Genomic DNA, 25,068 nt, shown 5'->3' with positions numbered 1-25,068 from the left:
CCCCCCCCCGCAAGACCCACACTCCTTGAAAGTAAGCTGGTTGTTTTTATGTCCCCAGCAGCAGTGGGCCATCAGCTAGCATTCTACTGCATTCTACTCAGCTTTTAATACTGTAGAAGACAGTGTGCACTAGATGGTTCTTGGGTACACAGGGTTAGCAGTGATGAGACAAATATGTGATTTGTCCCAGGAATTGTTACTCTGTTTTTTCCCCTGGGCTGGATTGGGGAAGTGGTGGAAGCAATGTTCCCTTTTGGATTCAAGATTAGATTAATGATGGGAAATTGGGCCTAGAAGAGGGCTTTGGAAAAGATGCAAGAAGCAAGTATTCCTCAACTCAGACCAAGGGGATTGGATTTAATTTTAAACAGCGGAATCTTTCCATCTAAAAACACTCATAAATTAAATGCTGATGATTCTTAAGAGCACAGAGATGTGTGAAGTGAGTACTGACATTTCAAATGAATCTGCAATAAAGAATTTTCAAGAACTGAGCTTATCTTTTTTATATGTAAACTGTATGCATCTATTTACATGTTGGTTATTTTTCCAAGTCAGCATTGGATAAAATATTGCTAAGACATATTTACATAATACAAACACATAGACATTTACATTACTTATTTGCTCCTAATACCATGCTTCCAAATTTTAGATAAAATAATAAAAATAAGTAGGAAATACATATTCAGTAAACATTTCTAGAGATTTCAGTTTCTTAGCATCTCTTCATAAATTCTAAGGAAAAAAATCTTATAAAATATTATATTTCCCTCTTCACAGAATTTCTATTAAAAAATACTGGGGAAACTTTGGGGGGTATTGAAGCACTTTAAATACTTTAAGGGACTAGGAGGATGACCATGTGCCTTGTTTTGATAGCAAATGTTTCCCTTTGTTTTAAAATGTAATTTATCTACCTCTGTCAAATGTGTTCAAAGTCTTCTAGATGAGGGTTGCTGACCTTCTCACTGCTGCGGAACTGTTTTGACTACATATTGATCTGTGAAGAGGTAGAGAATGCAAGGGCAGGTTTGCAGGGTGGTGAGTAAGAGTAACTTTGTTCTGAGATCTGAGAATAAGGATGAATGTTCTCTCTGATATGCAGATGCTGACTCACAATAGGTAGGATTGTGGGGGTAGTGGAGGTTCACCAGATTGGACTGGGGCAGGGAAAGGGAGGAGGTATGGGGAATGGGAAAGACAGTAGAATGAATCAGACATCACTTTCCTGTGTTCATCTATGAATACACAACCAGTATAATTCCACATCATGTACAACCACAAGAATGTGAAGTTATACTCCATGTATGTATAGTGTGTCAAAATGCGTTCTACTATTACGTATAACTAAAGTGAACAAAATAAAAACCTTAAAAAAATGAAAGAAGGGATCACCAGAGTTGCAGAGGGAAGAGGAGGGCTGAATAGGTACTGTGGGCTGAACTAGGCTGGCTGCATTTACATCTTCCTTTTTCTTTTCTTTTCTTTTTTTTTGTTTATAGATACACATGACAGTAGGGTGTATTCTGACATATTATGCGTACATGGGGTGCAACCCATTCTAGTTAGGATCCCATTCTTGTGGTTGAACATGATGTGAGGTCACCCCTTCCCTTCATTTCCCTTTGTCTAATCCAATGATCTTCTAATCTTCCCCTGCCTTGTTGTATGTCAGCATCAGAGAGAACATTTGACCTTTGGTTTTTAGGGACTGGCTTATTTCACTTAGCATGATATTCTCCAGTTCCATCCATTTACCAGCCAGTGCCATAATCTCATCTTCTTAATCACTGCCTAACTTTATCATCTCACAACAGGTTTACCATGATTAACCAGCCCCTCCCACGACCTTGGGCACAGCCCTTGCCGCTCAGGCCACAACTGTGGGACCACCCTTCACTTCTCCTCTCACGGTGAGTCAGCAATTTTGTTGGCCTGTCCTCTCACATTTACTCTGAGCTCAGCCGCCTTTCAACACCTCAAACCCTTAACATCCTTTTCTAAGCTGCCATCATTTTTGGCCTGGATTATGGAAATATCTTCTTAACTAGACTCCCTGCCTTCTCCAGTTGGTTCTATTCGTCACCCAGAAATATTTGGATCATGTCAGCCCTTGGCTCAAATCTTTGCCATGTTTTCCCAGGATCTGGGCAGGCACTATTCTCCCCTCTCTGTAATTCCCGGGCCCATCTCTTACCACGCTCCCAGCCTGGCACTATCTTCGCCAGCTTGTTCCATCATAGAGCTGCTGCTCTCCCAGGTCCCAGTAGGTGGAAGGCTGTCCTCCACAGTGTCCCCTCAGATGTTATGTTCTCAGGCAAGCTTCTCTATTCACTCTGTACAAATGACTCCTCATGGTTCCCTAGTCACCTATCCTGCTGTTTCCCCATATTATTTACCGCCACCTAATATGGTCTCTGTTTCTGTGTTTACTGTTTGCCTTCCTGCACTGAAATACAGATCTCATTAAGGATAGAGGGATTCCCTAAGCCTGAGAACGGTACCAGGCACATGGTAGGCGCTCCAGGAGTACCTGTCCAACACACAAATGAAAGTTTTCCTTTGCTCTTAAATGAGAAAGACACTGATGTAATCTACTCAAGGTCACCTTGGAAGTGGCAGAGCCGAGATTCAACGTTCCACAGACTCTCTGTGCTTTCCTGCCTATATTAGACCATCTGTGAAACTTTAAAGGCCATCTCAAGCCATCAGAAAAACATCATTTTGGATTTCCCGGGGATGGGGTCAAAGATCTGATGATGAAGATGACATATCAGCGCTGACCAGGCTTGTCATTTGAGGAGGTTTTCCCTCAGTTGCCCCATTTGTTTTTCTTTCCTTACTTCTAGTAGAACAGTATGGAGAAATGTTCTGGCTAAACACTTCTGGGGTCTTATGTCTATGTGTGCATCATGCAAACAACAAACCATGAGGAGTGAGCCCTGTGTGACCAGAGGCTGAGTATCACAAGAAAAACAAAGCCACCAAGTGGATCTGACCCTTAGGATTAGCATATGTAATCATAATTTTATAGCTTGGTAATTAATTAAATCACACAAATTACTATAATTAGTATGACTTTCACAAGTGCAAACACATTTTGGAAATGTCTCATCTAAATACCCCTGTGACAGTGGTCCCTCCTTATCTGCAGTTCCACTTTCTGGGGTTTCAGTTACCCACAATCAACAGAAGCCTGGAAATACTAAATGGAAATTTCTAGAAATAACAACCCATAGGTGTTAAATCATTTCTAGTCTAATATATTGTTTGAATTCTTCTGCTTTATTGTTAGTTATTGCTAATATCTTACTGTTTCTAATTTTTGAATTGGACTTTATCATATGAAAAGATGGATATACACAGGGTTTGGCACTCTTCATGGTTTCAGGCATAGACTGGGGGTCTTGAGACAAACCTTCTGTGGACAAAGAGGACTACTGCATCTATAAAACTCTCTGCCACAGAAACAAATTGAAAGGTGACAGTTTTCTGTCTTTGGGATGTTCTTTTTCAGGGGGTGATTGAACCCAGGGGTGCTTAACCACTAAGCCACATCCCCAATCCTTTTTATTTTTTATTTCAAGACAAAGTCTGGCTAAGTTGCTGAGACTAGCCTCAAACTTGTGATCCTCCTGCCTCAGCCTCTCAAGTTGCTGGGATTACAGGCATGCACCACTGCACCCTGCTAGAATGTCACTTCCACTGTCATTATGTTCTTACATACCCATGCCTAGTACTACTAGTGCTACTGTTATGTGGGCATCTGGATGACTCTCTTAAATGTCCTGGATCTCAGACAGTTACATATAAGAAAGAAAAGGAAGGGGCCAGGTGCTCTCTGTGCCAGTCATCTATTCAAGCTCTGAGCTCCAAACTCACCCTTCTTTCTTGGCTCTGACCCTGGCACTGGAGCTCTACAAACCACATTCTCCTTAGCCAGTGTGGCTGGGCTCTGCCATTGTGCAGCCCTGGAGGGAGACTAGCACCCTGGAGCAGAGAAGGACTCACTTTGCCTCTGTGCCTGCTCTTTGTCAGCTGCACCTTAGCCGTGGGTCTTCGCCATGGTGCTGACAGGCAGATCCAGCCTCTGATTTTTCTGATTTTGTTTTTGTATGTTCCTGCACATCTAGTCCAGCCTTAATGGCACCCCTCAGAGAAAGCAGCCACAGCCAGGCAGTGTCCTCAGAGGTCTGGATCCCAGCCTCACAATTCCCTTTTAGGAGCTCCCCGGCTGGCTTTCCTTTGCCTCTCTAGTCCTGGGGCTTGGACTGGCTTCTCTCAGTGCCATGGAAGCTCAACTGTGGCCCAACAATCTGTACCAGGCAAGAGAGATTTCTGAACTCTACCGGAACTGCCACAATGTCAGTATATATCCAAATCACTAAGTCACCAAGTCACCTGGAGTCTCATTCAAAGGCAGATTCTGCTTCAGGAGATGGGGCAGAGCTCACATTTGTTCATGGGCACATTCTCAGGAGACATTCATGCTTCTGGTCCCCGGGCAGAACTTCAAGGGGCACGTCTTTGACCAAATATAGTAATGAGTCTCAACTCACCCTTGCAGTGGCTGGGCCTTGACCTTGCACAGTCCTGAAAAGAGACTTTCACCTTATTCTCATCTCCTTAGCATTTGGGGATAATTAGAGAACAGCTACAAAGGAGAGACACAGTAATTGTTACCCCCTTTCCTTGTCAAATAAGTGTATTTTGATAACTTTAAAATGTTGGGCTGGGGCTGTAGCTCAGTGGTAGAACACTCACCTAGCACTTGCAAGGCACTGGATTCATTTCTCAGCACCACATAAAAAATAAACAAATAAAAGAAAGGTATCATGTCCATCTATAACTAAACATATATTTTAAAAATGTTTTAAAGTTATATCCTTGTGTTTTGTTCTCTGTCCTTCTTTCTCTGGCTTTCCAGAATTGACATAGTTCTATGAAATAATTTTAGTTTCAGAGAACAATTATCATCCAGGACATTTAAGAGGCTTAAACTTTTTTCTTTCTTTTTCTTTTTCCTTTTTTATTTGATTTCTTTTTTCTTTACTTTTAAATTATTTCCTTTTGATCTCAGTCAGCAATACTAGAATGTGAAAGAAATTACTTGCATGGAATACAATTAATGATATATTTTGCCAACAAATAGTTCAAGAATTTTTCTCTTTCCAAAAACAAATTTTTTAAAAGCAAACAAATCACAGCCTGTGATTGTGAGGTTATAAATTGTTTTTATCTTTTGATCAAAGTGTTATAAGATTAGAAATTAAAAAAAAATAGCTAAATAAATGTATCCAATGGGCATTTTAAAATTAATTATTCTTAATACAGTCATATTGAAGGACACAAAGACATTTGAGTCTTGAAACATGAGGAAAAAAAATTGGGGGTGCAGGTTCAGGAACAGGGGGAGAGAGGTGGGGGACAGTGGTGAGTGTCTGGGAAACATGCTCTACTATCCCACTTTGGATTTGAATCTATTATAGATGGGAAATAAATACATATCGAATCAATCAACTATAACATTTCTAAATACAAAACTAGGGAGAATCAGCTAAGGTTAATTGTCAAACATTGTTATAAATTTCTAAAGTATCTTGCATGTTCTATTAGTTCTAGTATTCATAAAAATTAGACACATGAAAAATCTACTCTGTCTGTTCTCTACTGGCAAAACAGTTCTTCATGTTCTTTTTCAACAAAAATAAAATATGATTATTCGGTTTCCATCTCTGCTAGATAGACAAGCACCATTCAATGCGATTGGTACATTGCATGAGTAAGATCTTGGATTGAAGTTGTATTTATGGGGTCCTATGGCAGTAATGAATAGAGTCACGTACCTACATTCATGTTCACGTGGAGTAGAACATGCTAAAAAATTGGAACCTGAAATAAATAAGAGACTCTGAAAGAAATCAGAGAAAATAGGAACATCTGACTCATGTTTGTACACAGACTGCCTTTTAGCATCTGTCCAGTGAGGTTTTACTGATGGACAAGATCCCCAAAGGATTGGCTCCAAGTGCTTATTTCTGAAATTTTGAACAAAACTATAACCAACACTTTTGACACTAGCTGAAAGAACTGTTTTGAGAAACCACAAAGAAGCACACAAATCAGCTTAATTGGCAAGGAAAGAAATTTAGGAAATAGCATAAGGAGGTCTATAATCATTTGGGAAAAATAATGATCCTATTGGTAAGTAAATTATTTTCAGAGACATCAATTTTCAGAGGACAATACAAGTTCTATTTTCACAGTTTTCCATGATTCTTACTTCCTGACCCTCTCAGAGAGCATATTGTGTATATCTATTTACTTGCTTATACAATCAAGGTTCAATGTGTGGTGGTAAATTATGTAAGAAAATAAATGTAGCACATAAGAAGTCAGGAGAGCCAGGATCTAACTCATCATAGTTCAGATACTCAAATAAGTGTATGCCACATCTCATTTAAATCCATTGCCTGAACAATGTTTTGTCCTGAGTTGAAAAGGTGGTTAGCAGTAATGGTCTTCAAATTGGGGCATGTGAGACAATCCACTGAAGGATGGTAGAAAATATGAGAAATTCACAATTTTAATCAGCACTTTTGTATATTCTAATATAATTATGCTATGGTTAATAAATAAAAATAAATATATACGCATATGGTGCATGATAAACCTATTGTATTTTATTTTTTCCCCAGTTAGTGTCAAGAAATTATGGCAAATGCTATGGTAGATAACTTCTAAGCACCTTCTAATTTTAAATGTCTATGATATGAGTGGTTTCATTTTTACACTGCATCAAGATCTGTATAAACTGATGAAAGAATTGCATAAGACCCCACAGATTCACACTGACTTTCTGTCATCTTGCTTACCCTGGGTCTCCCTCTTGACCAGTTTTCCTCAAGGGAAAGTCCACAAACTTCATTTTCCCACTTCCCCAACCCATAACAGTGCCCAGGAAACACCGGGTGATCATCTGCAGGCTTGTCAATGTGGATGTGTAACCGATGTGATTCTGCAACTTGTATTTGGGGTAAAAACGGGAGTTCATAACCCACTTGAATCAAATGTATGAAAGATGATATGTCATGAGCTTTGTAATGTTTTGAACAACCAATTAAAAAAAGGAATTAATCTCTATTACAAGAAATGTTATTTGTTTTAAAAAGAGAATGGGGAGAGATTTGACTTTGATCCTCATATTCAAGTAGGTATCTATATGGATTGATTAGTGGCAGGGCCATTTTCTTCTTATATGCAAATACTCTATTCAAAGACTATTCTCACCTGGGGTCTCTGCTGCTGATAACAACCCACAGTTCTTTTCTCATTAAAAGGTGATGAAGCCTTCAGATTCAGAAGCAGAAAAATAAATGTCTGTCACATGGAGCATGATTTTCTTTGACATTAAATGCAGACTTGAGGGGTTTCTAAGACTGGAGAATATTGCATTTTTGGACAGGAAATATTGATTATATCATCAGAACACAGAAAGAGAGTAAGAAAGAAAAAAATGTGTCTTGCTCTCAGATAGTACTCAGAGGGGTTTTAAGGTTGATGGGTTATTTTTCCACGCCACACTTTTATTTATTCTTGATCTAGTAAAAAGAGACATTTCTGACAGGTTTCCTACCACCACTGAAAGTGAACCTGGAACTGAGAAGTCAAAGATTTAACAAAATGGATAACTCCTTCAGGGAATATGAAAGAATCCAAGTTTCCAAAGAGTACAATTACTGTCTAGTGGGCCATGTTTGGCAACTCCATAGTTGGAAGATTAGACATGAGTCTGTGGAATATAAGAACATCAATATAGGAAACAATAGGAAACCAGGGTCTTATTTCTGGTTTCTTCGGTGCTGAGCACACACATGCACTTAATTGTTAACTTCATGTCTATGCTGCAAGGTTTATTAATCTCCATCTAACAACAAAACAACAGCAACAAATTACCTAGGTAATTCTTCCTAAGGTAGTAGCGAGTATTTATACAAATAAACTTGAGGTCTGGAGAAGAAGAAAAATCCTTTTTGCTTAGGTCCCTGGCATTTCACCTCTAGTTTTGGTATCCATCAGGATTAGCCTCCTTGCCTTTCCATTTCTTTGGAACCAGCTAACACATTCATACCAGTGTTGCCTAAATTTCTAACTAGCAATCTCATCCCAGATGTGCATATCCAATTGCCAGATGGACAATCCACACTTGCATAGGATCCCTCCCCCCCAATGAACTTTTGCCTCTATGCATTCACTTGCACTCCCCATTTTGGTGAAGGAATCATTGATGTAATGGGTATAGGGAGCTAGGAATTATTTCTGACTTCCTTTTCTCCTTCACTTATATAAAGGTTATTTGTGTCATCTTTTCATAATTTTCTACATGCTTATAGATGGGTTCTTGAGAAAGAATGAATCTCCTCTTTATTTTTACGCCTCCTGGCACCTGGAGGAGATGTTAAATCAAGACTGAACATATTTACAGTGATGAGAGCAGGGGTAAATTTGTCCACTACTTTCGTTGCATGTGCAGGTTGTTTGCATATTGAAATGAAGAGCAATTTGGTTCAAGAAAGAGCAGGTGTGAGTTACGGAGTTGTCAATAGGAGGAGTGGTACTCTGTGTTTGTGGAGATGACATCCCAACATGCTCAGCGGTGGTTCCCTGTGCTGGATAACTAATCCCCTTGAGAGTTTTGGGTGCCTATCTCCACAGCTTGAATGCCTATTATTTTGAGCCTCCAGGTTTTATTTTTGTCTCCGCAGACACTCACGGGGCTCCTCATTTGTTGGTGAGGTGTTGGTTAAGTTGCAATCACATGGTCCTTGCAATACAAAAGCAGGGGAAGTTTTAAGCTAAGAAATGCTGCCTAATGATACGTACTTAGAAGCTGTTTTTGAGATATGATCCAAGCCGAGTCCTCTCCTGGAGATGTATTTACTGAGCTCCAGGAATATTGTTTCCACCCAGACATTTGATGCATCAGGGAACAGTCAAATGGAACACATCCCCCTCGGAGCTAAAAGCCTTCTTTAAGAGTTCCAAAACAATTTTTGCCCATCTGAGAGTTGATGGAGGTGAGATGTGAAGAACCAGTTTCTTGCCACAGGTCAAGTGGAGACACAGGGTGTCTGGTCATGGTCATTTCATTTAGAAATCTTTCCTTCTTGTTTATTGTAAAAGAGAAAAATGTTCCCAAGTCCCCCTTCTCCTGACTGCTTACTCCACTGAAGCCTTCCACGGACTGAGCTGATGAACAGGTAAGCAGACCCAAGCTGCCAAGTGTCAGCTCTTCCTTACCATGACAGTGGGAGGGGGTCCTTGTGCCTGCAGACCAAGGGGAATATGCCCAGGTGAAGGGACTCCACTGATCTCACCCTTCATGTTGAACTCCACACGTGTGTGTTATGTGCGTATTTCAGACATCCTGTCTGACTCCCTAGTGAATGGACCAGTGTAACTTATTTTTACATTTCTACATTTATAAAAAGTTTTCAGTCTTCTACTCTCTAGATTCACTGAACACCATTACTTAGTAATCAGGACTCCTCCTCCTCCTCCTCCTCTTCTTCTTCTTCTTCTTCTTCTTCTTCTTCTTCTTCTTCTTCTTCTTTTTCTTCTTCTTCTTCTTCTTCTTCATATTTTTAAACATTTATTTCCTTGGATGGAGGTCATTCTAAGCTCGGTAAATAGTGGGTTGCATTGTTTGACTTTTTGTATGAGAGAATAAGCCAAGCCAATGGCCCCTCCCCCTTCTTTGCCTCCGGTGAACATAAAATAGGCCCCAGAAAGCTAAAAATGGAAGCTGCCGTTATTCTAGCACTGCCTGGAAGCAGGGAAGTTATTAGATGTGGTGTCAGTGTTGCCATTAGAAATCGTACTCTTCGGGTGTTTAATGACAGGCCCTGAAAGTCTGTTTCTTGAAAAAAAAAACAACCTGACCCCCAAAGTCTCAGCTGGGAAACAGATTATAAAAATGAATTTTCTAACAACCTGTCCAGCTGTGCTTTTTGGTTATCTTTATAAACTGAAAAGCAGCTTCTATGACAGGATTCAATTCTATTAGAGATTATGCTGTACATAATACTGCTGAATTATTTTCAATATTCAATTTTAAATAATGGCTCAGTAACCTAATGACTTTTAGTAAATAGGCCTCTGGATAAGAAAATCAGAAATCAGGGAAGCAGGTGTGTGGGTACCCGATGGAGAGGAGAGCTGAGGGTCATGTATTTACTTAAAAGCCACATTCTGTATGGGCACAGTGTCCTTCCATTAGAAAATAGTAAAATCCTTTTACTTTAGTAGTGAAGAAAATGAGATACCAATTAATAGAATGACTTATTCCAGTCCCTGGGCAAGTCAGAAGAGCCAGAAACCAGACACATACCTCCATGGCTGATTTTTTTTTTAAGTAGGGCAGATATATTCACATATATTCTTTCTTCCTAGGTTCTCCTGGCTTGTAGAGACCCTGAAGTCCATTTCCACATGCACAATCTCTTAGAAAGACCTCTTGCTTGTATTTTATATTCTGTCCTGTCTTCCCAAGTAAACATTTTTTTTTTCAAACCTCACTTGTATATTTCCAAGAGCAGAAAATCAGACTTCTGGGTAATAGAAATGCCAACCCTCATTTGCATGTCTAAAAGCCACTTGTTTTCACAAAACCAAGTTCTTCCATGTGACTTTTGAACATTTGCAGGTGCAATTTGCAAGAGACCCGAGAGGAGGTGGCTGCAAATGTGGCCCTTGAAGTAAAAGATGATCAAAATAAATCAAATGATCATCATCAAATTAGTAGCAACTGGAAGTGAATGCAGGAGATGTGGTAATGAGCATGTCCCCCCCAATGAAGTGCTCGTGATGAATCCGATAAGAAGCTGAAATGGCAGCCATAATGGCAGCATAATGAACCCCTTGCAATCTGTCTTTAAAAGCTTGATTCCTTTTGTTTGTTGCTAAGTGTGCACCTGGCACAAGATGGTCCCAAGGATCCCAGCCTGGAGACTGTACTGCCTTTGAACCTCACTTCCTTTCTAACGGTCTCCAAGTTATGCAGTTTCTTTGGTTAAAATAGCTTCTGGTTTATTCTTTTACTTGTACCATTTCAGTGTCTTTGTCAGCAATAAAAATGGACTCCGCCTGCTGAAACCAGAATGAGATCAGTGGAAGGAGCCTGAGAGCTCTCTCTTGGCAGTTCTGGGGACCTGGTGGCAAGAATCAGTAGGAGGGCTCAGTAGGGCTTGGCTGCTGGAAAGAACAGATGTGGAGAGCTTTACATCCTCCTCGCATCTCCCTGCTAGATTTCACATTCCAGAGAAAGGGTGCCTGATTGACATGGCTTCAGAGTACTCATTCTCTTTAGCACAGGAGGGTGGGACATCTGGTTAAGGAGATGCCATCCAGAAGAGGAGGGTTGGTGGTTCGTTCCCTAAGAGACATCAGGGTATGATTCCCAGGGAGAGTAAGATGGGTTGCCAGGCAGCCCAGTCTCACACCTGACCACCACGCCCCTCTTTACTGTGCTCTTCTCCTCAGGACTATGTAGCTTTATTTTTAAGTTGCTAGCTAGGAAAACAAAGTACAGATGAATACAATTTATGATAAATCATTTCCTTGATATATGGATCTCTTCAGGAATATCCTGGCTAGGGGACGTAAAGAAGGTGCAGGAATGTCATCAAGCAGCCAAGCACTTATGACCTTATAAATCAATTACTAGTCTGTTATTCAGATTTGGGAAGTTTTCCCTTTAATTGAGTTAAAATCATTCATTTCATTGCTCAGAACGTATTTACTGAGTGCTAGGAGGCTTCAGTTAATGCTGTCGAGCTGACAGCCCATGGTAACTTCTGCCTGTTAATCCTAATCCAGCACATCAACTCTAGGTCTGAATTTCAGGGCTGCAGAGAGTCAATCAAATAGGGCAGAGAATCTAGATGCACACATGTGCATGCGCACGAGCGCGCGCACAGACACACACACACACACACACACACACGATAACCAGCTAGAAGCTATGGTGGAAGAAGTTTCCATTCATTATAGCACCCTAAAATATAAGGTAGTTAAAAAGATACTTAACAAGAAATTTGTAGATCTAATGTGAAGACGACTATAAAAATTTACTGAGGATCATAAAATATGACTTAAATAAATGGATAGACATAACATATTCCTGTGTGGGAAGACTCAGGTTATAAAAACACCACTTCTCTTCAATTAATCTAAAAATATCATGCGCCCCCAGTTGGAATCCCAAAGTTATCTTCTATTTGGAACCTAAAGTTATTTTCAGGTCCATGTGGAATACTAAATATGTAGCTCAAGAACTTTTGAAAAATGGGGAATGGGTATGAGAGATTGATTTACTAGATATTAAAATGAACCACAAAGCTGAAATAAATGAAATAGTATAAACATTCCAAATTTCTAGAAAAAGGTTGATAGGATAAGTGATTAACTATCAGGAAAAAAAATTAAATTCCTATAGACCCCATGCCTCATATCAAAACAAATTCCATTTGGATTCCACTGTAAAAATAAAACCAGACACCTATTAGAAGAAAACATATATCATTGTTAGAGAAACACTTTGACTTTCTGAGGAGGAGATACAATTAACACACAAAACTTGAAAATATGCATACTAACTACTTTCCCTGACCCAAACGAAAGGTCACATGTTTTAAAAGGTACAAGTATAAATTGGAAAAATATTTCTAGACTGAAAGAGAGTCAAAAGGTTAATTTTCTTAATAGGTAAAGAGCAATTAAAACACAATGTGACAAACCAAGATCAGCATTTCAACAGGAGAAAAGGACAAACGGGATGGACAAGTAGTTTGCTGAAGAAGAAATGCCAACAAATACAGACATGTACTTAAAATTCTTTTTTTAAATTAAATTGTTTATTTATTCTAATTCACTATACATGATGGAAGAATGCAATTCATTTCATATTACACATGTAGAGCACAATTTTTCAAGTCACGGATTGTACACAAAGTCTTTTCATACCATTTGTGTCTTCATACACGTACTTAGGGTCATGATGTCTAACTCATTCCACCATCATTCCTATCCCTTTGCCCCCTCCTTTCCCCTCCCTCCCCTTTGCCCTATCTAAAGTTCCTCCATTCCTCCCATGCTCCCCCTCCATTGCCATTATGAGTCAGCATCCTCCGTATCAAAGAAAACATTTGGCATTTGTTTTTTGGGGGGATTGGCTTACTTCACTTAGCATTATATTCTCCAACTTCATCCATTTACCTGCAAATGCCATGATTTTATTCTCTTTTAATGCTGAGTAATATTCCATTGTGTATATATAACAAAATTTCCCTATCCATTTATCTACTAAAGGATATCTAGGTTGGTTCCATTATTTAGCTATTGTGAATTGTGCTGCTATAAACTTTGATATTGTAGTATGCTGTTTTTAAGTCCTTTGAGTATAAAGCAAGGAGTGGGATAGCTGGGTCAAATGGTGGTTCCATTCCAAGTTTTCCAGGGAATCTCCATACTGCTTTCCAGATTGGCTGCACCAATTTGCGTTCCTACCAGCAATGTAGGAGTGTGCCTTTTCCCCCACATCCTCGCCAACGCTTATGGTTGTTTGTATTTTTGATAGCTGCCATTCTGACTGGAGTGAGATGAATCTTAGAGTAGTTTTGATTTGCATTTCTCTAATTGCTAGAGATGTTGAACATTTTTTTCATATGTTTGTTAATTGATTGTATATCTTCTTCTGAGAAGTGTCTGTTCAGTTCCTTGGCCCATTTATTGACTGGGTTATTTGTTTTTTTGGTGTTAAAGTTTTTGAGAGCTTTATATATCCTAGAGATTAGTGCTCTATCTGACATGCTTGTGATAAATATTTGCTCCCATTCTGTAGACTCTCTGTTCACCTCACTGATTGTTTCTTTTGTGTAGAAGAAGCTTTTTAGTTTGAATCCATCCCATTTATTGATTCTTGGTTTTAATTCTTGTGTTACAGGAGTCTTATTAAGAACGTTAGGGCCTAATCCAACGTGATGGAGATTTGGGCCTACTTTTTCTTCCATTAGGTGCAAGGTCTCTGGTTTAATTCCTAGGTTCTTGATCCACTTTGAGTTTTGTGCATGGTGAGAAACAGAGGTTTAATTTCATTTTGTTACATGTGGATTTCCAGTTTTCTCAGCACCATTTGTTGAAGAGGCTATCTTTTCTCCAATGTATGTTTTTAGCGCCTTTGTCTAATATAAGATAGCTGTAGTTATGTGGGTTAGACTCTGTATCCTCTATTCTGTACCATTGGTCTACAGGTCTATTTTGGTGCCAATACCATGCTGTTTTTGTTACTATTGCTCTGTAGTAGAGTTTTAGGTCTGGAATAGTAATGCCACCAGCTTTACTCTTCTTGCTAAGGATTGCTTTGGCTATTCTGGGTCTCTTATTTTTCCAGATGAATTTCATGATTGCTTTTTCTATTTCTATAAGGAAAGCCATTGGGATTTTGATTGGGGTTGCATTGAATCTGTATAGTGGTTTTGGTAGTATGTTCATTTTGACAATATTAATTCTGCCTATCCAAGAACAAGGAAGATCTTTCTATCTTCTAAGGTCTTTTTAATTTCTTTCTTTAGCGTATTGTAGTTTTCATTGTAGAGATCTTTCATCTCTTTTGTTAAATTTATTACCAAGTATTTTATTTTATTTTTTGAGGCTATTGTAAATGGGGTGGTTTTACTAGTTTCTCTTTCAGTGGATTTGTCACTGATGTACAGAAATGCCTTTGATTTATGGGTGTTGATTTTATATCCAGCTACTTTGCTGGATTCATTTATTAGTTCAAGGAGATTTCTGGTGAAATGTTTTAGGTCTTCTAGGTATAGAATCATATCATCTACAAATAGTGATAATTTGAGTTCTTCTTTTCCTGTCCGTATCCCTTTAATTTTTTTTCTGTCTTATTGCTCTGGCTAGAGTTTCAAGAACTATGTTAAATAGAAGTGGTGACAGAGGGCATCCCTGTCTTCTTCCAGTCTTTAGAGGGAATGCTTACAATTTTTCTGCATTAAAATTCTTTTCTTCAGCAAAAATGTAATGTCAACCAAAATGAAATGGAATGTGGTTAGCAGGTTAACCATGGTTACTAAGTCTTAAGTTGGAGAAGGAATGGGTGAATGAAACCTCTTCCACACTGTTGGTGGGGTGGATAGGGACAAGAAATTTCCAGAGGACAATATTTCCAGAGGACAATTTAGATAAACCTCTACAAAACTTTAAAATTCTAGTCTTTGTATTAACTCTTATGTGGTTATGTGAAAAAAAATTAATACACCTAGCTGTAAGGATTATCATTACAATAATAATAGTAAAGACTGCAAACAATCATGTAAAATAAATTATGGAGAGTTAATGTACTACTTAATATCATGAAACACTTCCACCATAAATGGTCCTGTAAAATGAGCAAATTACTTAATAATTACAGGAATATAATTATATATATATATATATATGCATGCATATGTAATTTTATTTATATATGTGTATATATATATATATATATATATATATATATATATATATATAGTTTGCTATTTTTGCAAATAAGTGTGTCTATATTTGAGGGTGTATGTAAATGCATATGTTAACACACAAACATATATATATGTACATATATTTCTAACTAGATAGACACAGACAAATATTAGTAATAGTTATTGATAGGAAATAACAATATAAGTGATTCTAATTTTATGTCCTTTCATGAATCTACATTTTCTAAAATTTTCACAACAAACACATATTAACATAGGAGTAAGAAAACATGAAAAAAATACATTTTTACACTTTAAAACAGGTATACTTTCCTTAAGGCAGCAGAAATCCCCTTTTCACATGAAATCTTATGAGAAAACCCAACTCACAGAAGCTATAGAATGTGTGAAGCAAGGGGTGGCAAGCCTAGAGTCCTGTTCACTTGGTGGATGTCCTTGAAGACCCACTTTGGAGGGTCAGGGCTAGAGGACTCTGCACCATGTACACTACCACCCTCTCTAGGAGTGAAGTGCTTTTAGTGAGCCCTGACCATGTAAGCAAGGCCCGTGACTGCTGCCTGGTACATAATAACTCATAAACTAACAGCCCATTCCATTTTAATTCACTGCATTCCATATTATATATTCATTTATTGAGCATTAAAATTTTTCCCCCAGATTTTAACTTTGCATCACATTAGTTTACCTATGGACTAGAACTAAAAAGATTTTATCATTACATTGGGAGGAACTCAGAGGATTATACTTGATACCACCAGCCTCAGATTTCCTTGAAGGTCAATATGAGAAATGACCACAGGAAGAATGAATCTCCATCTTCTCTAAAAGTAGCATTAAATACATTTTTCCATTCTGATGTTCAAAGTTCCTTACATAAGGATGCATGTGATAAATTCTCCTAAAATTTTAGTACTGGAAAAAAAAATTTGCTATTTTTATAAATAAGTGTGATTTCCTTTTATAATGCTGTTTTATTCCTATATATCTCCTCATGTTTCCTTTTTGACTTTGTCTTCCATAAAGCTCAGAATCATGTTTATTGCCAAGTTATAGAAACAAACAGCTGCCCTATCTTGCAGAAAAACTATCTCAGAACACTTTCGCTATTTAGAACACTTTCTATTAAGAACATTTTCTCGTATTTATCCTCAACTAAATGGTCCCATGATATGCATGGCTCATGTTATATGATTTTGAGATAGATAATTTTCACACACAGAAATGCACTGTATGACTTTTAGGCAATAGTGTGTGTGTGTGTGTGTGTGTGTGTGTGTGGGAGAGAGAGAGAGAGAGAGAGAGAGAGAGAGAGAGAGAGAGAGAGAGAGTATGTGCATTCATTAAACTTCACCAGCAGACTAAAAGACATTCAGTGGGTTAAACATACTTCTTTACCTTTCAGGAAGGTCCAATGTTTAATTCTTATTGTCAACTTTACTTAGATCATTTTACAACAAGTACTAAATAGGGCACAGAATATGGGGGCAGGCCCTCAAGTTTTTGGAATGACAATGATATCAATAGTTTATCTATGTTATTTCATTTAAGGGACGTGATTATTCTTTTGGTGTTGTTGTTTTTTCTGAGCTGTATAATAACATGGCAATGTACTAACACAGTAGAATTTGCACTAAAATAATTTGGGTACAAGGACCTAATAGGGGCGGAACCTTGATCATGGGAATTGGGAGGCAGCTTTCTGTTCTAGCACTAGCACTGTTGAGGTTCTGCTGTAAGTTAGGTCAGTTGATGAGAGAAGAAGGCTGTCACTGCTAAAACAATTTGCCACAGCATTCACAAGAGAGCCCAAACCAACCAGAATCAAGCACACCAGGCAGGCTCCTAGGACTCTATCTTCCCACTCTTGGAGGTCTGCATAATAATCCACAGGTGAGCTTCCATCAAAGTAGTGATGCTTGGTATTCAAGAGTCCAGAATCTGGACTTCCATTTGCTAAATTTAAACCCTAGTTTACCACTCAATGTTAGCTGAGTAAAATGGGGATAGTGTCTTATTTTGAGTCTTTCTATAAATTAATGAGATCTTCAGTTAAAGGCAGCTAGCCAGAGCCTGGCTCATGGTCCATCTTTAATTTAGGTCAATTTTTATTGTTATTTGTTATTTAGACTTAAAGCATCACCTACTAAAATGCAAGTACCCAGCGAAGCATGTCTCGTTATTGGTTAACACTTTAGCAGAGATTCTCACCATGTGACTGTCAGTTAAGATGCAGAAGGCAGCAAGGGATTCAGGATTGAAACCTGGGAGAAGCAGGGAATCAGCTTTTAGGAGAGAAATAGCTTTGACATTTGCTTGGAGCCTCAGTGATTCTTCTACATGGAAAAGCACCCAATCACTGCAGCTACTCAAGCGTAAACCCTCACAGTCACAGAAAGGCGACCTAATTGTGGAAGCCAGATCACAGGATCCATGGCCCTCGAGCCTTGGGACTGCCCCTCTATCAGCTGCCCCACCTCAGAGGACTCCCTATGTGGACTTTCTGTGCTAAGAGACATACAAGTGCAAAGCTGCCACGTTGAATCTGTGTTTTCTGACTTGCTAAGCGCACAGGCAGAGATCGAGAACACTGGTGTGTGGGAGATGGCCATGCCCTGGGAGGCTATCTACACTGGATCCTGTGCTGACGGCAGGTGGAAAGTCAAGGTATTTCTCTATGGAACAATTGTGTGTGTACCCTTTCCCACTAAGTGCAGACTTCCATTTGTAAAGTCATCCATCACCCCTATAAATCAGTCATCTCAACACCCTCTCCTGTCCAGCAAGGAGAGAAGAGCATTTTGGAGACATTCTATGAAGCTATTATGTACAAAATGGATAGATTGTTATGATGATTTCTCCCCAGGGTACCAAGGAGAGGCTGATTCTGAACAAATCATTCACATTCACTCCTTGAGAGAGACTTCATTTCACCTCCTGCTGGGTCAGGGAGGAGTACACACCTAGACACGTGCATACACACACACACACACACACACACACACCCAGCTCGCTGTGCGGCATGAAGTACTGACCTGTTAGGCCGGCAGCCTCGGCGGACAGGAAGGCACTCCAGGACAGGAGGAAAAACAGGCCCGTTTCCAGCATTGGGAACTCACACAGTTTGGTAAATTTGGTCAAGTGATAAAATGTGTTAAGGGAAACACCAACTGGTTTGACAGCTACATCACCGTACTGGCTGAGAAAAGCTGATCTGGTAATGATATTTCAGAGTGAAAGACTGATTTTCAGTGCCAATCTCAGTGGGCCCTTCTCGGAAGACCAGAATGAATTCCATGCTTTGCTGGGGGCTGAACATGCCCATGAAAATAATTCAAACCTGTGTTCAGACAGCGGAGGTGTCTAGGAAGAGTATAAACCCAGCAAATTATGGGTGCAAAACCTCTGGAAGTTGGCCTCAGGCCATGTGTGGGGTGTGCCCTTAGGAGAGCTGTGGCAGGTACCCAGGAGCCCAGGAGAGTATGGCTAGAAGGAGATCCCCAGGGAGCAGCCTGGCCTTCCGCTGTCCTGTGTGGGCTGGCAATAAAGACAGTGCCTGTTCCCACAGTGTGGAGAGTGGCATGAGGTGAAGCTGCTAAAAATGGTTTGAATGGTTTAGAAAGCACAGAGTGCCAGGAGGCAGGATGACCTAGGTGCCCTGGGAAACTGACTCCACATGGGTTTGTATTCACCATATCCACATTTCTTGACCCCTCTGTGCTTCTGATGTCCTGTCAAAAAGTGGAGGTAATACTACAGTCTACCTCATTGGCAGTTATACCAATTAGTACATGTTAAAAACTCAGAAAAGCACCCTGCAACAAAAGTGATATTAATTTTTTTCTGTTAGCGATATAAAATTTTTTTAAAAAAAATCTTTGCTGAAAATAGAACTAGCAAGACCCCCAAAGCAACTCTATGGAGTGAAAAAGGGCTGCCCTTAGGCCCCTTTTAAAACCCCTTTTGTGGCTTGAAGGAGGGAAGCCTTTGTTTCTAGAGGAATTCCTCAGAATTCCTCTTCTGATTTGTCTTAAAGAGGAAGCTCTCAAAAAAAGAAATAAGTAAATATAAATATATTCATAAATATATAATCTAAATTATATATATATAAAAGAGGAGGCTCAGTTCAGGCTTAAGTAACAGGATCTCAAAGGGCTACAGGGCCTTCTTTTTACTTAATCACCTCTAGAAAGTGGCTGGGTTCTGAGTTAACCCCCAGGTGCAGAGCCTGGAGCTACAAGCCGAGGAAACTCTGTCTCAGTCAGGAAGGGAAATGAGGGGATGCAGGTGGAGGGACAGCAGTGCACCTGCCTCCCTCAGGCCTGTTGGCCCTGCAAGTCCTAGCTGTGAAGCCTTAGCCAAGTTGTTTAACCTAAATTGTGCTCCTTCAGCTATAAACTTGAGATAATAACAGAACCTGCCTTTGGGCATCCTTGCAAAATCTGAGATAATCCATGCAAGATGCTCAGGGCAACTTCTGGCACATGGTACACCTCTCAATGAACATTAGATGATATTATTAGTGTCATGTTCATTGTTACTGGTGCATGACCCATCGTGAGCTCCTTGACCTCCTCATGCCTCAGTTTCCTCTTGTGCAAAGTGAGGATGATAATAACCTCCCTACAGGGTTAATCCAAATGAGGTGGTGCATGGCCAGACATTGCCTAAGTGTTCCTGTCACCATTATTATTGCTCTGTTCTAAACCACACATGACCTTCGATGCAACTCCAGCTAGTGATTAAGACACAACAGGAAAAAGTGATTGGGAGTGTGCATTTTCATTCTGGGCTCACTTATTGATTACATGGCTTTGGCCCATAGCTTATCCTTTCTAAGCTGTTGGTGCCCAATAAATATAAGCACTGTTGATATGGTGGTGTGCAGGTTAGTTGAGGATGGCACTTCATTGTGAACAAGCAGTAGAGGGCCCGACATACCACAGCACTGAGTAGGATCACTTTTGCTGTTGGAAACCAGTCTCCCTTTTCTGACTTACTTTATTTCTGTCAGTGGAGGTGTCATTCTCCAGGGGTTCCAGGACCGAGCTTTGGCATAGTCTTTGAGTCTCCCCTTCTTCATCTCTTGTGAACAACCTATCATAGGTCCCAAAGAGTCTCCTTTCTAAACATTGGGTTCCATTCTGATGCTTCTCCACAGTTTGCTATGGTTTTCCCTTGGTTCGAATCCCTTTCCTTTGACCCATCCCCTGGACCAGAACCTCTCTTTTTAAAAATAAGAGAGTCCCTCTTCTGAATAGAAACCTTCAGCAGCTAGTTGTAGACCAGAGAGCAAGACTCAGCCTTTTAAAGAACATTCCAAGGTATTCCACAGCAGCCTCCATCCCACTTGTATGAACACATTGTTCATTTCTCTTCAGCTGGAGCCCTCTGGTCCTCTAAGGCTCATCTGCCATGTGCAGCCCCAGTCAGTCCCATCTCCACCCGGGCAAATGCTGATCTTCCCTTCCTGGGGTACTTACTGCATAGCCCTGGCCTCCGTTCTACCTATCTTCGAGGCCAAGCCCAGGTCCCTCTCTGCATAAAAATACCACTTTTCAAATTATTTTTTGGAATAGTTGGCCAAGAGTCTCTTCAACTATTCCAGACACAATGGTCTTTCTCTGAATTTTTATAGTCCCAATAGCTTGCATACAGCTTTGGCACTTTCTATCCAGTTCTCAGTGTAGAGCTTGTCTTCCCAAGCTTGCCATTTCCTTGTGGGCAGAAACCATATTTTATTCATCCTGACTCTTTGTAGACACCCTCATTAGAACAGAGCCTTTTAGCATCTGTTCAGTGAATCTCAGGGCCAGTCCTCATGGAAAAAGACTCCAACAGTTTGCATTTCTTACCTTGGGCTCTGATCCCTTGTGGCCACATTCCTCTCTTCTCTTTTCTCTGGGATTTTTGGCCATTGTTCTTTGTCTTTTTGTCTCTCCTCCGGCCTCAAGTCCTCAGAGTTGACATTGATCCTCTGGCTTTCTTCCCCAACTCTGATTCACTTTTGCCCCATCCAGCTATTCTAGGTGAACAGCATACTAGAACAAGGAAACTCCCACCCCACCTGGGATCCTTCAGGAACTCTACCCATCCTCCCTACTCCCTAATATCAAAGAAAAGATCCAAGGACACAGTGTCCCAGATATGGGAAACATGTCATTTCTGCATTGTTTGCAGATTCCCTTCTATACAGTAGTTATGGATACTTTTTAAATCCGTAGTGATATCTGGCTTGGCTTATCCTGTAGGCTAGTGACTGTCACAAGCATAAAAAGGAGGCAGAGCCCAGCCAGGTTATCACCCCCAGTTCATCCTATGTTCATGATGCTGGACCTTCAGTTCTTCCTCTCAACCCTTGGAGAGCCAATCCTGATGTTCTCTGCCCACTACTTTCCCTACATTGCATTTTTTAAAAGGCTGTTGATAGTCTAAGATTAGACATTATCAAGAGTGCTAGTATTGACCCTGGACAAGAAAGATCCTGGCCCCCTCTGCCATGGGTGCCAACCTGTGCCTCCAGGGATGATCACTCAGAACCAAGATGGACTTAGCAGGGCTTTATTCAGCTTGAACCATTTACTGGCCTGGAGGTTGTTCATCCTCAGAAACATTCCATGGATGCTGGGTGCTCTCAGAAGACCCCAGCTTTCCACAGACAGATAAAGGATATCAGTGCTGTGACAATAGCATATGCAGACCCCATTGCAAATGAGCCAGCGAAGATCCCCAGGAAATTCCCCACAGACTGGAAGAACGCAGCAGTGTCAAATGCATTTGGATTCTCCTTGGGACTGTAAATGGATATAGAACTGAAAAGACAAGAGGAAAGGTTAGTCAGTGACTTCCATCTTATGGCCCAGATTAGTAGTTTCACAGTCCCCACCCGCTTTGGGAGAGGCACTCTGTCCTATAAGTTTGGGTGCTGCTTGGGAGGGTTGAGGGGGAAAGGATGAAGAGGAAAAGAGGTAGAGAAAGCAGAAAGCTTTCTCTTACCTTACAGCCCAATCCCATGGTATCCATATATTTCTGCCAGTCAGTAAACATTTTTATATTGGAAGGGTCATAAAGAATATTGTTTCTGAGCAAACTAGGCATTAAAACATGGTAGGTGTATACGGAATCTGCTGAGAAGATAGATAACTGTGAATTATTTAGTGGCCATATGTCTTCAGTGCTGTTATATATTCACAAATGTTCCTGATAAAAAGTGCACTTTTATGGCCTGTGCACAAATGGGTGATACAAATCATGGCGTGCACAAAATATTCTGCCGTGATCTTGTCATAAACCACAAAGCCTTCCTCTCTCCAGCGTAACCCTTCAGAAACAGAGCCCTGGTGGCGTTCAGAACATCACAATATTAACCCCCAGGGAGAGACAAAACCCTCATCTTCCCACCATAACAAATGGCAGCAGCTGCCCAAGGTCATCTTTTATACCCCAATTCTGGTGGCTGCCAACAGATTTATTTCCATAGAGAAAAATCAATCCACCAATAGGCAGTCTGTTCACTTAAATATTTTTGAGGATATTGTACTTTAAAAAAAAAAAAAAACAACAACCAAGGCCTCAAACCCTAGAGTGTTAATATGAATAAAGAGGTGGGCCTTCTTTGGGGATATGTGAACTCCATATTATAGCATTAAAATGAAAAGATGCATGGAAACTAGCAACTTTAGGGAGACAAAAGAAGTAATATTTATTTATTTATTGCATTTTTTCTTTTAACATGGGGTATTTAAAACTAATCAGGAAAAATCAAGAATTTGGCAGTGATTCTGGAAAAGACTATGGCAGTATGGAGAGAAAATACACTAGACCCAATGACTGAGATGAAACTGGGATTTATAGAGCTGTAACTGGATCTTCTGTGCTCAGATGATTAGAACGTGTTAACTCTCTGACCCGACTTTTTCCATCTAGAGACTAGTTAAGACAGTGCAGGGGGAACAGATTCCATTTCTCCTTCTGGAAGATACATGGCATAAAGAAGGTAGTTTTAAATGTTCTTAGTTTTCCCCTCGATGTCTTTAAACCCCCAAAGTAGGCCAAACACTTCTGCTTTGATCCTGTAATTGGATAAGGAAGATGAATGTGGATCTTGAATGGAGCTCTGAAATATATGCGAGAAAAGGATTGCCTTTGAAGTGATTTTCTTTTTGTAAAGTGTTATGCTTTGCAGGAAAAAAAGGAAAAGCAAACCCATATTCAGGGCCTTTGTATTTGCCAGTCCTGGGGAAAGGTGTAACCCTCCCCTGGCCATCAGGAAACCTGGTGCCCAAGGCTGTGAAGTCTGAAGTGTTGGCCTTGACTTTCAGCAGATTTCCTCATTCCAGGGAAGAAACAATGGAGAAGGAAACTGCTACACTTCTTTCTTCCTTTCAAACAAAGGTTTTTGCCTGGTAATGTAGCTTTGTAAATAACTGAAATTCCCAGGGCTGCTTCCAGTAGATCTGAGCCACTGAAAGGATAAAGGCATCTCTTTACCCTTCCCCTCCATCTTCACACCCCTAGAAGGGTTTTCTCTGTCTGGCAGCTTCTGGAACATATCACCATCACATCATTTGGCCATATTCTGTACCATTATTTATTTAATGTTTTTCTTTAAATCAACTCATTTACATTCAAAAGTAAGAGATTTTATTAAATAATATGTATGCTATCATATGTACTTTTTGATGTAATAAATATATTTCTTCTTAATGAATGTAGAATAAATAATTTGAAAAAAAAATTCCCTAGAGTGTTCCCTAAACTCATATCCATAACCCCACTGATTTGGAGTCTGTGCTTGGAAAGGCCATCCAACAGGGTACAGCCTCTGTGTGTCCAATTGTATACCCTTCCCATGATTTTTGACTTAACTGAAGGGGAAGGCTTAACTCCCCTGGGCTATGCAGATGATCCATTGAATTTGCCATGTATGGCTCCCCAGGACAGGTTCCCTGGGTTTCTGCTATGTTCTAGGTGATGTACTAGGTACAGGGTGCTGGGGGCAGACAAGGAGGCACACAGAGAAGGGGAACAGAATTCGATTCAATATTTTATTAATACTGGGTACATGCAAGACACACCCAGGCAGAAAAGCCCAAGACACCAATACATATGGCTCTAGTCCCAGTGCTGAGTGTGAGGCTGAGAGAGATACACAAAATGTAATGGGACAGAAGAGGAAACGGGCACTGTTTTAACATAAAGGAGGTAGTTATTTGAGCTAGGTTTCAAGTGGACACACAGTGATGGGGAGAGGGTCTTCCAGGCAGTGGGAAGAAAGTAAAGAAAGGCAGGGAGGAAGGTGAGTTCGGGGTAAATTCTAGGTGTAGCTGCGTGGTCAGGGCTGGAGCCTGAAGTGTGTACCCACGCCTATGATGATTGGGGTGTGGGAGGCGCCATCTTGAGCCCTTGACTCCATGCTCAGAACACTTAGGAGCCCACACAGGGACATAATGCGTAGTCGTCTTACGCCTACATTTAATTTGGTTCAATCCTATAACATTTCTGAGAGATGAATAGG

At 40.1% G+C, this 25,068-nt stretch overlaps 1 protein-coding gene across 2 annotated transcripts in view; it reads right to left on the bottom strand.

Moving 5' to 3' along the window:
* Nucleotides 1-25,068, bottom strand: part of Slc9a9 (solute carrier family 9 member A9) — a 536,631-nt gene that overhangs the window by 269,397 nt on the left and 242,166 nt on the right. For both annotated transcript variants that reach the window (XR_007344170.1, XM_048794390.1), the window contains exons 7-8: nt 22,225-22,363; nt 18,587-18,692 (exon numbers count right to left, since the gene is read on the bottom strand). Coding sequence is in view for 1 of the 2 variants with exons in the window: in XM_048794390.1 (XP_048650347.1) it covers nt 18,587-18,692; nt 22,225-22,363 (245 nt within the window). In the remaining variant the exon portion in view is untranslated. The remainder of the gene's footprint in view (nt 1-18,586; nt 18,693-22,224; nt 22,364-25,068) is intronic.

Source organism: Marmota marmota, unplaced genomic scaffold (genome assembly GCF_001458135.2).
Source record: "Marmota marmota marmota unplaced genomic scaffold, marMar, whole genome shotgun sequence".
NCBI lineage: Eukaryota > Metazoa > Chordata > Mammalia > Rodentia > Sciuridae > Marmota > Marmota marmota.
Note: the sequence above shows the minus strand (reverse complement) of the source record. Positions and strands in the feature narration are given on the sequence as shown.